Genomic DNA, 16005 nt, shown 5'->3' with positions numbered 1-16005 from the left:
TGCAAATTCAGTAAAATGAAATATTATACAGAAATAATACAATTTAAAAGCATGTTCTTCTGAACTTTGTGCATTTTCCATCATGCGCGCTGTTTGCATTGGCAACCTATGTTTTGTGCATTTCTGTATTTCTGGCCAAACCCACACTAAAACTACATGGGCTTGCTAAGCTAATAAGCCGCTTTCCTACAGTATCCAGGCTTCCCCACCGCCTATAAGCAAAAGTCTCATAGAAAGGTTACAACACAAACCAGGTGCATGTCGTTCAACATTCATAGCTGAATAGCTGCAAATCAACTTTAGTAAAGGATGTGAGTTAGCTATCTCGGATGCTGCGAAGATACAACAGCCAATATTGCTAACTCACATCCCATACTTAAGTTGATTTGCAGCTGTTCCGCTATGAATGTTTACGGACATGCGCCCGGTTTATGGTGTAACCTTTCCCTGATGTTCATGCACTGCCAGTTGTTTAATTTCAGCAGCAACATATGATATGATTGGCATTTATAACGCGCCTGTACACAAGTGTTTCTAGGTGCGACAAGACAAGGAGGGTGAAACAAAGGGATGACAAAATAGCAATCTTACTAGGCCTTGTGTCATTCAGATCGTGCAAGTGCAGGAAAGAGGGATTTTTAATCTTCCTCCAGACTGTGAAGCTGCTTGCCAGGGAAGGGTTGTGCAGTCTCCTTTTCTGAAAGGAGTTGTGTGTGTCTGTTTGGTGCCTTTGCTTGATGTTACAAGACCCAGTGTAAGGAGAATCGTATGAGCGCATTTATCTGGGCATACACCAGACCCCTGACATGCTAGAGCTTGTTGTATAGTTTTGAGCAGTACGAAGACTGCTCTATGTCTGTACATCAGCATCTACCGTATTATAGACTGTAATGTGGTGACTATATGATGGTCTGGGCAGCATTCCCAGCAACATATAGATATTTAATCTTAAATAGTATTTGTTCTGAAATTTATTTTGTATGTGGAGACTGAGTTGTAGTTTATAGACTAGCAAGTGTTGGCGTATGTGTGTTGTTTTTGATACGTATGCCACATGCCACTTCTGAGTAGATGAATGGGGGTAATGAACTGACAAAAGTATACTTCCTGGGATAACTCAATCGTCATCTTTACCAGGTCAATTCAATGAAAAGGGCATCCATTATTTAGGCACAGAGACAATATTCTATGTACTGCCAATATAAAATATCTCATGGAATTAGTATACCAAAAACGCGTATCCAAGTTTATACCCAGTTATTTTGAGCATGCTTGAACAATATGATACATTATTGATCAAACATATTCACATGTTAGTTACACATCAAATACATAATGTTGTATAATACAGCATGAGACATATTTCTCGACCTTTACATTTCTCTTTTCGTTCTTTCAGACTTGTAGTTTTATAGCAGTGTTTCGTCATAATTGTGCATATATGTAAAGTATATCAGGGACCAGAAATAACACAACATTAATGTTAATGTTGTCTGTTAAGCCTGTTTGTCCTTGATGTGACCACTGAACTTAAAGTGATACTTTGTTTTTTTTAAATGTTACATTTAATCTTCATCTGATAGTGCACGTGTTTTCTCAATATATTATGTCACTGTGGGGTTGAGAATGCGATAGCTACCCCACTTTTTAATGCCATTGTTAAAGTAGGAATGCAATGATTCATACATACATATTGTCATTACATTTTTAGCAAAACATACAATTGTTGAATTCCAGAAAGAGTTACTGCATCTTATCCTGTCAAAAAGTTGATGATATAATGAAGAACCAGAAACTAGACATTGAACTTATTACAAATCTGTCATTAAAGTATAAATATCAGTGATGAATACAAACTGAGATTGTATTTGTGCCTTCAATTGGATGATTAACCATAGAGGAATTAAATGTATTATGGAAAGAGAATGGGTAATTCCACATGACTACTGACCGCATTGTAAGTTCCTCGGCAACAACACGTCACTGGACCCAGCAAACCTACATCTAAAACACCTGTAGAACCAGCACCTGTGTTGAGCACAAAGATCAATCAAGGCCCAAGCAGGGACATGAAGAAAGAAGCTGTCACGTTGAACATGTCTAGCAGACCATGAACACAGCCAAAGCTTAGACACGGAACAAGGCTTTGCCATATGCTCTGACAAAAAAGGATGAGGTCTTCGGTGCCATCATTGAAATGTTTTAGCTCTGATCTTAGATTAAATGTATGCTTTTCTTTTCCCAACAGGGTAAAAAACCTGGCAAAATTCCAAGTATCTCTAGCAGTCGATACAAGGAATTCAAGCACAAGAAAGGATCCAAAGCCCACCTCATCAATTCGAACATTGAGGGTCTCGTCAATGAGGTGAATTGCGACTTACAAAAAAATCCCTTAGACAAATGTTTTACTTAAATAATTAATAATAATGATCACAATAATAATAACTATAATAAATGATGTAATATTACTAGCGTTGTTATTATAACTCAATGACCTGTAATCATATATTTCAGTAAAAAATGTAGCTGGCTTTAAAAGCGTTGAACACATTCTCATTGAACCAGTTGGAAAACATGGACCCATGGCTGCAAAATATAATCAATATTTGGCATAAAACATGTGTAGACTATTACAGACTGTGCCATGAAACCTATGCCGTGTGGAGGTCTGCCTGCCACACAATCATCAATTGCTGAGCCTCACAAGCAAGTTGAGGTCACTAGACTGTGAGAACGCACTAGACAGAAAAGGTTTCTATTATCCTCCAATGTTAATTCCCACAAACATGCACGAAATTCATTAGTTTCCATGTAAGGGTCATTCGGCTCCCCTACAGATTACCATTTTTTATCTCTCAATATATGTTGTTAATTATTTACACCATACGGAAGCCAGACCTAGCATATTAAGGCAAAGACGTTGCTTGCTCACATGTTTGGACCACTCGATTAAGCATTGCCCTCACGGGACACCAGTAGCCCAAAAGGAGAAGAGATTCAAAAGTTAGCAGCTCAATATTTATCTATATAGAAGTAAGCTCTGCATTCCCTCTTCTTTTCACTGTCAGAACAATGTTTCCGAAATGCTGACACGGGATTCTTCTTTGATACATCAAATGCTGGATGCTGTGGCAGGGGCAGCCTGAGCTGGACACTCCTGTGTCTTGTTCATCTGCAGATGAGCGCTTCTTTGTCACCTCTTGTTCATAAACCTTGCAGCATCCCGCCTAGATTAAGTCATTGACTTTCATTGAAGCGAGCAGTCTGCAAGTGCAGCACCATTGGAACTGGAAATGGCTAGATTGATGTTCTGTTTTGTTTGATCAGATCTTGGAAGTTTCCAAATGTTTTTCGCAACTTACTGCTCTCTTGGTTATGTCATTCATAAGAGTTCTGTCATTATAAATATTGCAGCTGTTTTCATTTGAGTACCTTCCTCTTTTAATACTGGTCACAGTGCTCAAAGTTGTTGGATTGTCATTACCGGATGTACAAAACACTTGTATGAAGTTGCACAAACTAAGGATCTCTGTCAGTGTGGTGGCAATAGTACAAACGTGCATTCATCCAAAGGACTCTCCTATTATTCAAATAGCTGCTAACTATGCATGGGAGATTGCATGGGATATTCACTGAATGTATTTATTTATTTTTGCTTTTATAAACTGTGCAACAGCCCGCAGACATCGTGGCACTGGTTACAGAAACATGGGTGGCGGTGGGTACAGATACAAGTGCAGTTAGGTTGAACAGTCTAGTTATGAGTTGCGTTCTGAATGGCCAGTCGGACGGTTCAGCCCACAGGTGTAGCAGCAAGGTGTTCCATAGTTGGGAAGCTGAAGCTTCTGGCTCTCGTGTGCATAAAGCCTGGGGTGGTCAGCCGGGGGCTGTAGATAGCTCTAGTAGATCTAGAGGAGGTGTTTTTGGTGATTCTCTGAGCAAGGTCGGGAGGACAGAGTTAGAGAGACATTGGTGGGTGATGGAGAGAATATTGAAGCTAATTAATTCTCTCACGGGTAGCCAGTGGGCGGCTCTTCTGTAGGATGACACATGGTCTCGCTTGGACATGTTCAAAGCGGTACGGACGGCTTTGGTTTGGGTAATCTGGAGCTTATTGAGGTTGCGCTCGGGGTACCCACAAGGGGAGAGTTACAATAATAGCCAATTACTGCTCTAGCGATCGTTAAGCGGTCTTGTGTGGCAAGGAAAGGTTTCACTGCATTCAGCAGTTTAGTGGTCTGAGAGACTCATGAGGTGATGGCATTGACTTGACAGGTCATGCTGAGGTTGGTGTACAGGTAGACACCAAGAGTCTTGATGGAGAGACTTGGATGTTGAAGGAGTGAAAGGCAGGGTCTAGTTTAGCTAGGCGAGATGGGGGGTCAACTAAGAGGAATTCAGTCTTGTCATTGTTGAGGCAGAGTTGTTAGGTAGCCATCCAGGATTGTATAGTGTTATAGATTTTGTTGATGGTGATTGTATCTTGCACATGGCTGCCTGAGAGTGGTCAAAGAGCAGTTTGGTGTAAATGTTTAAAATAGAGTAGGGGAGACACAGGAACCTTGAGGAACTCCACATAGTACTGGTGTGGGGAGAGCAGATGTGTTTCATGCATATACATGAGCGGTTCTGTCTGCCAGGAATGAGGTGACCCAGTCGGTTGCTTCAGGGGAGACGTTGGTGGTGGCAGTGAGATGGTGGCAGATTGTATGGTGGTTGACCAAGTCAAATGCCTCCGACAGGTCAAGCAAAATTAGGAGGGCTAAGTTGTCAGAGTCGCAGAGGTCATCCATTAGTTTTTTTTAGGTCAAGCAGCGTGGATTTGGTGCCATGACCAGGGCGGTATCCTGATTTTTGCATGGGCTGAGGATGTTGTTTTTAAGTCAGGACATATTTTGATATAGGCGGTGTGGTTCAGGATTCTTTGTAGGAATGGGACCGTGATGATGGGGTGGTAGTTATTAGGCATGGAGAGGTCAAGGGAGGTTTTTTCAATGAGGGAGGAGATCCAGGCTTCCTCGAGTTTTCAGTTGGATATACCTTGTGTTGAAGGAGGAGTTGACAAATGTGGTGATGTTAGGTATGAGGGCTGCTGCACAGTCCTTGATGGGTGGAGCGGGGCAGGTGTCACCCTGGCAGCACAAGGGTTTGAGATCAGAGATGGTCTTGGCGATATCATATTCCATGACAGGAAGGAAGCTAAAAAGAGTGGATGTGTTGGTGGCAGTGGCAGTGAGTGGTGCTTGGGCAGGGTTAGGCAAGGGGTCAGGAATGGGAGGCTTAGCAATGATGGCTTTTGCTTCTCTTGAATTTCTTTTCTGAAGGGTGCAAATGTTGCTGGTGAGGACATCTTGGATATGTTGGCACCAGGCATCATCTTCAGTGAAGTTAGCCATAATTGTGGCAGGGGTTTCTAGCTTACGCAGGATATAGAACAGTTCCCATGATTTGGAGTCAGCCTTGGAGATTTGGTAAGAGAGAGCAGTAGCTTTGGCTGTGTGGTTAGCCTGCTTGTATTCCCTAGAGTAAGGAGGCTGGCTAGTTGATTGCTGAAGGGGATTTGTGCCATCTAGCTTCTAGGGTGCACTTCTAGGCTCCCACTGACTGAATGGGGTATATAAAATGTACTGCATACTATGAATAAGACACATATACTTGGTGCCCAACTTTCTTTTTACCCCATGTGAAAACTGGCTGATGCAACTCCAATACATAATTAAAAACAAGAGGAATGTAGATTTTACTGTTACCACCATACTACCAATGAGGCCCTAGGTGTTTAGATTCAGAAAACAAGGTGTGGCTCAGGAAACCATTGTGGAGGCCTCAGAACCTCTTTTAATTACATTTGGAAGTATTCGTTTAAAAGAAACACAGACAATTGTAGTTGCAGTCATTGTAGTTACAGTCAACATGAGCATCTGTGAAGATTAATTTGCTAAAACGCTTTGCAAGGATGGTTATGAAGAAACAACAATCTTGTAAACCGGGAAATGTATAAACAAATACTCGGATGCTTCAGCTTTATCAATGATCTGCTTTTTCTTTTGTAAGCACCACGAGGTACCTTGACATACTGTAAACTGGTCCAGTATGAGTGAAACTGTGACCTGAATGTTGGATACAAAATAGCAAACATGTGAACTTTACAGGTCTCTATGTGATATCAGTGGGTACTGCTGTGCTTTCTTAAAGTATGCCCTGAGATAAAGTTTTGTATATATGTCTGATATCAAGAATTGGTGGAATTGCGCCTTTCAAAATTCTCCATGTAAGGATGTTTATGACAAGATCACACACTTCACAAGAGATTATGCAAAGCTAAAGCCAAAGAAAATTCCTTTTTTTTAATTAGATTTGAAGAGTATGAAAAAAGATAGTTGATTGATCTCTGTCAGTTCGTTTTGCAAAGTGATCTCTGTCAGTTCGTTTTGCAAAGCAATTGATACAGAAATGTGTGGTGTAAATCAAAAGGGCATCTTGCTGTTAATTGAACAGTTGATGCAAATTAAAGATTTGAGTTACTATAATATGCAATGTCAGGGATGCAGGAATGGTACTTCTTTGATATGCTGATTTTGGTACCTTTCTGACCTGTACCTGTTAATGTATAGTAGTCCCTTGAAGACAAACAACTAATCATCCTTACATGAGGGCATTGAAATTATGTATATGAGATGGAAACTGTGACAGTGGTTATGTTTCCAGCATGGTTAAAAGTGATTTTCTCCTAAATCTATCTACAACGTATTGTTGATCTCACTGTAAAAGGCCATTCCAAACCAGGACAATTTGAAGAGAAGGCATTGTGTACTTTGCACTTTGGTAGGAGTTGCACATTTATTTTATAGGTGGTTCAGAGAGGTGGGAACAATATAAAGAAACGTACATGGGGTGACACATTAGGCAGTGCACATCCAAGTGTGATACGTTAAAACATGTTTTTAATGTCTTTTCGAGGCCCTGGCAATACAAACTGTACATAGGAGAATTCTGCACGTTGCCTGGATTGAACTAGAATAGTTACATACAAGTGCAGATACCCATGTCCACTCCATTTTTCAAAAATCTATTCAATATTTGGTCTACTTAAGCCCTTCACACTTTGAAGATGTATATATATATATATATATACACATCCCTGTTAGTGGACTTATTTTACCCTCAGGGCTTATAATCACCCTTGAGGACAGGTGCATGCTATGTACCCTTAAGACATAGAGACCTTATGCTAACATTTTATAAAAGTCCATAGCACAGAAACTACACTGACAGGTAAAAACGAGGATGCAACCAGAAACTCTGAAATGTCAATGTGCGTATCCATTGTGAACAGTAATCCTTTGAAAAAGGTTCCTGTGGGTGTGACACTCACAGCTTCAGTCAGACAATCAGTCAATATTATAATTAATCAGATTCCTCCATCACATATTTAAGTAAGCAGATCATAATCATAATTACATATAATTCAAGTGGAACAGGCCCACTTCCGTCAGTGTTTTGCTAAAGAAAGTTTAAATGAGTTCTACAAAAGGCATGGAACTAGAGAATGCTTTTTTTCTATTGAAATACTACCTGCATTATGCCAATGTTCTCTTGTAGATATATTGGAGGACAGAAATGAAAACCTCAATAATCCTACTTTCACAAAAATTGCCTGGAATTTAAACCTGTCTTTTGCTCTGTTCCTTTGATCACTGTTATCAAAATTCCCGCATCCTGCCAATTAGAAAATGCTTCAAATGATTGTACCTTTAAAAATATAATATTTGCTTGGCTGGATTACTTCAATGCTTTTACTGTCCACCATCAAGCAGCTTTATCTATTACTTTATTCTCAAAGATGTATGTCTAGAAGCACCAAGCAGCTAGCGGGCCCCATATCATCTGTCTGGAACAAACATGCAGGCAAATTCAACACACTAACATAGTAGCATCCAGACTTTTGTGAGTTACCCATGTTGGCATGCGTACCATAAGCCATGATCTTACCATAAATGTACATGTTCGTACCATGTCATTTGTTTGTCTCTGGGTGAATGACAGTTATTCATCCTCTGTGTAAAAGTCTTTTCCAAAGTCAAGGCATATGAGCAGGCAGAAAGGGGGGTGCAGTGGTGTAACTATTGCATTTCACTTGAGATGCTTTTCACCTAAAATGCAAGACTACCTAGAGTTCTTTTCTCTGTTTTACAATCCTCTACTGCTTTTTATTTTCTATTCTTGTCACGTCAGTAAGTAGTCCACCTAGGTGACGCAGCTAATTGTGTAGGTTCAAATCTTTCAGCTTGGCAGCCATTGTTGTCCAAATACGAGCCCTGTGATTTTCACATTGGTGTTGAAACTTATACAGACTCTCAAAAGTCTCTTTAACTCCAGGACAGCTGCATGTCACTGTTTCTAGTTAGAAGTTCAGTCAGAATCTCAGTGTAGGGCAATGACATCACAGTTTGGGAAGCTTCGTACTGGAAGTCGCCCAGACTAAAAAGAACTATAGGACTATAGGATTCTGGAAATAATCAGATGTCTCCGACTGTAAATACATAGACCATCTATGACAGTCTTGTTTGGTTAACCTTTATCATACATTTCTATATTTGAGTTAATTTTCCCATAGAAATAGATGATCACCTGTAGTTCAGAATGGAACGTCCCCTATTTCATTTGCCTCTTCGTCTCTACGGAAGCCTATTCTCTCTGCCTGTCTTTTTGAATGTCATTGGCTAGTTCCTCCTTATTCCTGTCAAATAAACAGAAGACTACACTTTGTAAAATATGCCTGGATAGATCTACATGCATGGAGGAAAGTGTTCCTCTGACAATCTCAGTGCTAAGGGTTCCGTCATCATATTTCTCCTGCCCAAACCTTATTTTCTAAATCCACCAATGCATCATTTGAAGTATTCTCAAACCCTGACTTGTACATCTGCCACTGGCAAGAGAAGACATCTGCCAGAGGCAGCAGACAATGATATGAATACATGTCCATCAGGATTCCATGTGCTATCATCATTACAGTCATAATTGTTTATATCATTATAAATTGCACTCAGTGAAGTGTTCATGCTTGCACATCAGACCCGTCACTTTTGTCATTGTCTTGCTTGTATTCCCCTAACCTCTTCAATGACATACGCATGTGATTGCTCTGATAGGGTCCATGCATCTGCAGTGGGGAGTGGCTGCTCTGTCAAAGCGACAGACTTTCTGATGTTTGCATTCCCCACAACAAATGTGACTCAGATCATAGTCCCGGGAGGATAGCTCAGGGGCGACACATGGAAGCAAGACGAAGTGGAGCAACACAGGTTCGAACCCCGGCTCCGCACTTAAAAAACGTCTGGGTATTAAGTGCGTTATGAATAAGCAATTACAATGCTGATAAGCCATGTCCTTGCTCAGAGGGGACGCGACCACTCATGGTTCACCAAACTCCCTGCAGTACAAAGATCATAGAACCAGACCCCTCTTTATCATTCTATACACAAAATGGGTGTTTGCTAACCTTTTGTATAGATGAAAGTAGACCACTAAGCACAACTAAAGGGATATTACCTAGAAGGGCATGACCGAAGACTTACATTTTTTTGTGGTACTTTTGTTTTAGTTTTTATGGCTCTAAGTAATTAGTGTTTATCAAATCCAGAGAGGAGCAACATATGACATGAAGAAGGTATAGCACATGCTGCAAATTGAGATACCATTAATTGTAAACATATTAAACTATCACAACTCCTTCTTTTGATTGACTTCCAGACCACACAAGCAACCTTCAAAAACCTCAGAGACTCTCTATTGAAAGGCTGGTTGAGATAGCAGTTACACAATGGACCAAAGAAATTGATGTAGAAGGGGATCGACAGATTGATAAAAAAAGGCTCCGAGATGTGTCCTCCTACCGCCGCATACACCTCGATTATATCTCGTTCTCAGTACGGAGATGTTTGGAGGCATATGGTTCTCCAGGCTCTCTGCTCCGGAACATATTCCCACTGTTCATTGAATAATGTAGAACATCATTCTACATGTTCAGAGCCATCAATGCTAGAGGAGCATATAGAACACTTTGCTTTTCAGCTCATTCTTTCTATGCGCACCCCGGAGGGCTCCATGCATCTGGCAACCTCTTGCACTAGTGTTTAAATTTGCGACTATTGTCAGACATTGGAGAACTGATACTCATTCATTTTGAAGAGATAGCATAGGACTTTTTCCTCAGAGTTGTATTAATTATAGTAGGGTTTTCTCACAACTTCTCCTCTGTCCTATGGAGATATTGTGAAACAATCAGGAACAGCACACCCCTCCCCCACACAAATCTACTATCCGAGAAGACTCACTCTTCCAGTCAGACAACAAAACAACGTATAGTGGACTGGACTCATTCAAGTGCATTACTAAGTGTATGATGAATATTGTGAGATAATCTACCACCATGAAGTATCTGTGTACTCATTGAAGAACTGTGGCAGATGCTGTCGGTACTCACCTAAGCACTGTCTTTATTGCAACCATTGCGTAGGACACAGCACTTGTTAGTGCGCACTCACTCGCTGAGTGAAGCTACCAACAAATGTGTGGCCCGCAAAGCATTTGCTAAAAGTCTGATTTCGTGCATTAGTGCTACCAATGCCACTATAACTCAGCAAAAATAGACAACAGCGAAAACATTGGATGACACCACCAGATGACACAGAAACCACACCCAAGCTTATTCAACAATGTTTTGAGCACCAACCACCTATGAGTGAGGTTTAAGAAAGTGTCTACACAACATCAAAACTCCTCTAGATAATGCAATCAACTGCTCAAAGTCTATTGACAGTTTTCTGATAATTTAGCAAGGGCCAGTGAAAGCCAACAGGTTCTGCTGCCATCTTTTTCAGATTTTTATTGAGCATGAAGACCCAATGAGTAATGCACATGATCAGTCGATATGCACTAACCAACTCCAGTGCTACCCTTCTTTAGTTTGCTGTCATGAATCAAGTTTGTCCTTGGATCGCCCAGACCACTTGCAATGAAAACCCCCATTACCCCACTGTGCTCTTTGTATTTGCAGTACTTATATAATGACAGTGAACCATTCATTCACGACAGGCTTCCTATTGCCTCTTAAAACATCTATCTCCTGCCAATAAGGGAAGAGCATATGAGTGTTTTTACATGGACCATCGGGGGTTCCATGTCATTTCATCGCAGGATGTTTTTTGTTGTGTTTTTTACTGCTGATTGTTTTACGAAAAAACTCATCACATTTATTTTTTGTGGAGGGGTTACCCTCCTCTTCCCCTCTCAATCCCCCATTCCCTTTAATTGTGTATATATTCCCGATCACCCACACCCAATTTATATATTTTTCTAACCCCCCCCAAAAAATGCGATGAGTTTTTTCAGAAAAGAATTTGCGGTAAAAAACCCCGCGAAAAAACATCACGCGATGAAAGGACGTCGTACCATCAAGGGCTGCTCAGTTAAGTCATTTAATGGTGTTTCTTTGTTTCATTATTTAGGAAAATATGGGTCTTCCAGGATAAGGCTATTATCATTTGTTACGGTTTCAGTCATTCTGGCCGTAGCTTTGGATAGTCTGTACTGTGGCCTGTAATGCATAAGTAACCGACGAGAGGGTGCAGTGATTGCTGGGGCTTGTAGTACAATCCTTTTGTATTTTTTACCTCGCTTTACGAGCCTTCCATTGCATGCTCTCTGAGATTTCCTTATGATTGATGTTGATATCAGCCCACATTCGAGGAATGCGCTGTTCCATTAAAGTTCATGTCTAGTTGGTCGAAAATGTGCAAGGTGCCCTAGGTATAATTATTTGAAACAGCATGGCAAAGTTGAGTACAGGTCGAATGTTAATGTGTCATGATTCTTTTGACGGTGAGATATGAAACGCAGGAGCGTAAGCAGACTGTGAAGAGAGGTCCCCTATTCATGTTCTTCGGAGGATCGAGATATATCCCGGTCGAAGAACAAGGGAGAGAAGTCTTGTAATCACTTCTGGCCCTCCACTGTGGCACCAAATCTCAGCCCGCAGATCGGTGTGGCTCCTCCTACTTTCACGGTTACTGTCTTAGTTGAAGAGGCAGAACAATGGCTGCTAGTAGTGTCAATATTATATTGACCATCAGGCTTCTTGCTTTATGGGCAGAAGCCAGTGTCTCCGATACCGTTCCCACTAATGATGTTGGGGAACCAAACTGGGATTCCTTTGGAAAAATACTTCAGCCATTACATTGTGGATATGTTTTCTGCATGGCTGCAGGATGACCTTGGATTCATTGATATTGCAGCAGCTGCCCCTTCCACCTCTGCTACCCTGGAAGATGTCCATAGCTGGTAGAAATGTCCTGTTGTTTCAGGTGATTCTGTCCCGCAAAACATCAAGAATATCCTGCACACAACCCGGAAGGAACATGAAAACCCATCAATATCTTTTTGCTGTCCAAAATGTAACCTTCCAAATGTTTGAAGACGGTTTATTGGTGGACTCTCTTCTTTGCAGGCCACACCTTTGTGGCATTGAAGAATATGTCCCTGGTGGACCATGAAGATAAGATGTTTGAGGCATCCTTAAAAAAAACAAATTTTTCCCAAACTTCACCTGGTGATCAGACATATATGAGTTTTTCTCTACTGGGTCCCTCTTAAAAGTGTCTTTTGACATTCGTATGGCAGCTGCCTTAGAAATAAGCCTGGGCAAACCTATTTATCTCTGGTTTCTTTGGGGAGGTTTGATGTTACCGACCTTCTCCTTCTTTCAAGCCTAAAGTATTGTCTGACATTCATTTGATCCAAGATGTTGTTTTCCTCATAGTGCATGTCGCTGGGGGGGTTGAATTGTTACTCTACTGGTCAGTACAGTTTACCACTCTTCTGTTGCCCTTTTGCTTTCCTTTAATTCACATCATTTGGGTAAGACGCATTCTAGCTCCACCAATAGCAGGTGGGCGTGTCGAACAATTATTTAGCTACTCAGATAACCCATCTTGATGGGATGCAAGGCATGTCTATGAGGAGCATGGTGAAATCTTGAATGTCACCATGTCCGACATCGTCGAGACAGTGGCATGGGCCTCTCCTAAGACGTTTATCTCTCATGAAAGTTGTGTTTGATATCGCCGTTGGCTTCTGTTGGTTTTGCCTCTGTGGGGCTGTTTTGGCTTGAAGTGTGTTGGTGATTAAAGTTGACTTTGTCTACTGCTTTCAACTTGTATGGTTTTTGTTTATGACTAATTCCGCTTTCCAATATTTCTAGAGTCCCTTGCAGGCAGGAGCTAATCATAGATTTTATTGCTGGAAATGTGGTCTACCTATCAAAGGATGTTTCATTCTCATTATTTAAGGACTGTGCTGAGGAAGTGTAGGACTTGGGATAATCAGGAGGACCATTTGTGATCTGGGCATGTCCACCTTGGATATCTCCCAAGAAGCAGATTCATTCTTCTACTTCATCAGAGTGACGGACCAAGATATAGAACCATCATTTTAATTTCTTTTTATTTCTATGTCAGTTATAGACACTTAGCAAAACTCTTGGACATGGCTCGTCAATTGTTATCTGTGGAGTGAACAAACTTTGTATAGCCACCAAAATAAATCAGTAGGAGCCTTTTATATAAGAACATTTTAAATAGTGTCCATTAAATCTAACTGTTGGTTGACAAACTCCTCCCAATGATTATGTTTTTGATGTTGGGGTCAATTTTTTTCACTTTGCTTAATTGTTTATTTATTAAAGAGATTTTGTAAAACACAATCAAATACAGTAAAGTTAGTCCCTTGGTGCTTGGAAAATAAAATAAAAACATGTCATAGACAAGAGACTTAATGTGAGTTGTCTTCACCACACATTTTAATTGAAACATTGATACTGGGAGTGCACCAACCCCTCGATTTTTCTATATGTAGGCTTACACATCTTCTAGTACAGGCTTACCTTCGGGCACGATTTCTCAAGCATCTTTTTCTCAATGTAGCTCTCCCTTGATTGTTGTATTTTTCAATTGGTTGACGAATCACTGGACATGTTTGATGCAATAATGCAAATCTATTAAAACCTATAACAGTGGCGCTCGTTGACTGCAACCCCTGAACATCTGCCTAAATCAGCAACCTGTAGCTAGCTCTAATCCCCACCCATGTCTTCTTCATAGGACATCGTCTATATCTCTTTTTGCAGAAATGTCTGTTTAGGTGATTCTTTTAGACCAACATCCAAGTTGTGTGTCAAGCCAACCAAAAACAACATGCTAAACAGCACCTTGGAGGATAACTGAAATAGTTTAGTAGCTCCAAGTACACCTATTTCAATCCCTGCAAGGAGATTCAGTGATGGGTATGTATTGCCAAGGCCTCTCTGGATTCTAGGAGTAAATCTAGCCGTAGAATTCAAGGGCAACATTTCACTATTAATGTTTGGTCTCTCGGGGTATTCGTTAATGGCTTTTAGAAGATCAGTCAAACTGATATCACATTCACTATGTCCATGTCAAATATACATTCAAAAGGGACTGTGTGGCCTGGGGCTACCATTCTTTGTTCTACTCATGTTTATATTCCACAAATAGGTCACTCAATATTATTGGGAGAAGCAACATTTACTTTGCATAAATTGATCAAATAACATGTGTAGAAAATGTATTGAGCAATCATCTTCAAGGTTCAGGTTTATTGATGCACTTTTGACAGATCAACCTGTGTGATCTGGAACACAATTTGGACAGTGTACCGTTAATGTTGGTGCTCTGTGATCTCAAAACAGATTGTAACTTTTCCTCTCTCTGCCCAGGTGATGCGTGACCTTTTCAGCACCATCGATGGAAATGCCATGAGGCAGGATGGTGGCCAAATCATCTGGGATGAAATCCCCTTGTGCCAATGCGCTTCGAAACTCCATGCTGGCTATGAAAGCGCCCTGGGAGCAAATCAGTCTGACGCAATGATCTTCCCCCCTGTCATGCCTTTGCTCCGTGGGCCCAGTTCACAAGTCATAATGGCCAGTGCCGGCAACCGAGCCAAAAACAAGTCCCAGCATATCTACTCCCAGTGAGGCAAACAAGGAGAGATAGACTTTGGAAACTCCTTTGCAGCAATGTCAAAGGAGTAAGGCAAGGCAATAAAAAGACAACCGCAAGGTATTTTAATGTATATGTTCTGCCTTCAACCTGCATCCTACAACAATGGCTTTGCATCGACATGCATACAATTATGAACCTCTTGTAGAAGCCTAGAGATTATTCCACACATTGCTCTTTCCAGTGACAGGAGAAACACATATTTAGCCATAGTATATATTAGTGCAGGTCATATAAGTCACCTTTCGTGCCCAATATGCCTTAATAAAATGAACATATATTTTAATACAACATTCCCTTTTCCCATTTTGGTTTTCATTAAAAGTCGGATATGAGAACTTGACAGTTTCATTCAGCATCTCTGCTACACACCCATTTTGGAGTAATTGTACGTGCTTCACCAGCCTGTTCATCAATGCATCTTAATTGACAATAGCATCCCTATTGATTCAGAGGAGCCCATGAAGATTCCCTTATCAGCGCAAACTTTCATTCAACATCTCGCGGACTCCCATCTATAGGAGACACGGGAACCCTATCACAGACCATTGTTTCCCACCACGCCTGTGATTAAATTATTCATACTTTTCACTAGTCAGTTTGCCTGATGGTGATGAGAAATTGGATATTTCTTTACAGGTAAAAACACTTTGCTCCTCTGGTGCATTTTCCCATCATTTAGAAGATGTCAACCACCGTCAATATATATTAGTTGCATTATAGATGTGCTGGAAAAGCGTGATTTCAACAACTTCTCCCCTTTTTCCACAGACCCATAGAATGCTGCACCAGTTTCTCTTCATGCCACTGTCCAATTTTACTAATTTTGTCATCCTGCCCCCCCCGCCCCAAACATATTATAATGGTCCCCATGATATCTCCCAGCCTATATTTGTAAAGAAGTGTGTACAATTTTCGTTTA

At 40.8% G+C, this 16005-nt stretch overlaps 1 protein-coding gene across 1 annotated transcript in view; it reads left to right on the top strand.

The window, feature by feature from the left end:
• Window positions 1-15376, top strand: part of CFAP97D1 (CFAP97 domain containing 1) — a 624049-nt gene extending 608673 nt beyond the window's left edge. Inside the window, exons 5-6 of the mRNA XM_069634404.1 lie at window positions 2249-2365; window positions 14798-15376. Coding sequence (XP_069490505.1) covers window positions 2249-2365; window positions 14798-15058 — 378 coding nt within the window. The 3' untranslated portion in view covers window positions 15059-15376. The remainder of the gene's footprint in view (window positions 1-2248; window positions 2366-14797) is intronic.
• The last annotated feature ends 629 nt before the right edge of the window (window positions 15377-16005 follow it).

This window comes from Ambystoma mexicanum, chromosome 13 (assembly GCF_040938575.1).
Source record: "Ambystoma mexicanum isolate Mex_15411 chromosome 13, UKY_AmexF1_1, whole genome shotgun sequence".
Classification (NCBI taxonomy): Eukaryota; Metazoa; Chordata; class Amphibia; order Caudata; family Ambystomatidae; genus Ambystoma; species Ambystoma mexicanum.
The sequence above is the reverse complement of the archived record's forward strand: the minus strand, read 5'-3'. Positions and strand labels throughout refer to the sequence as shown.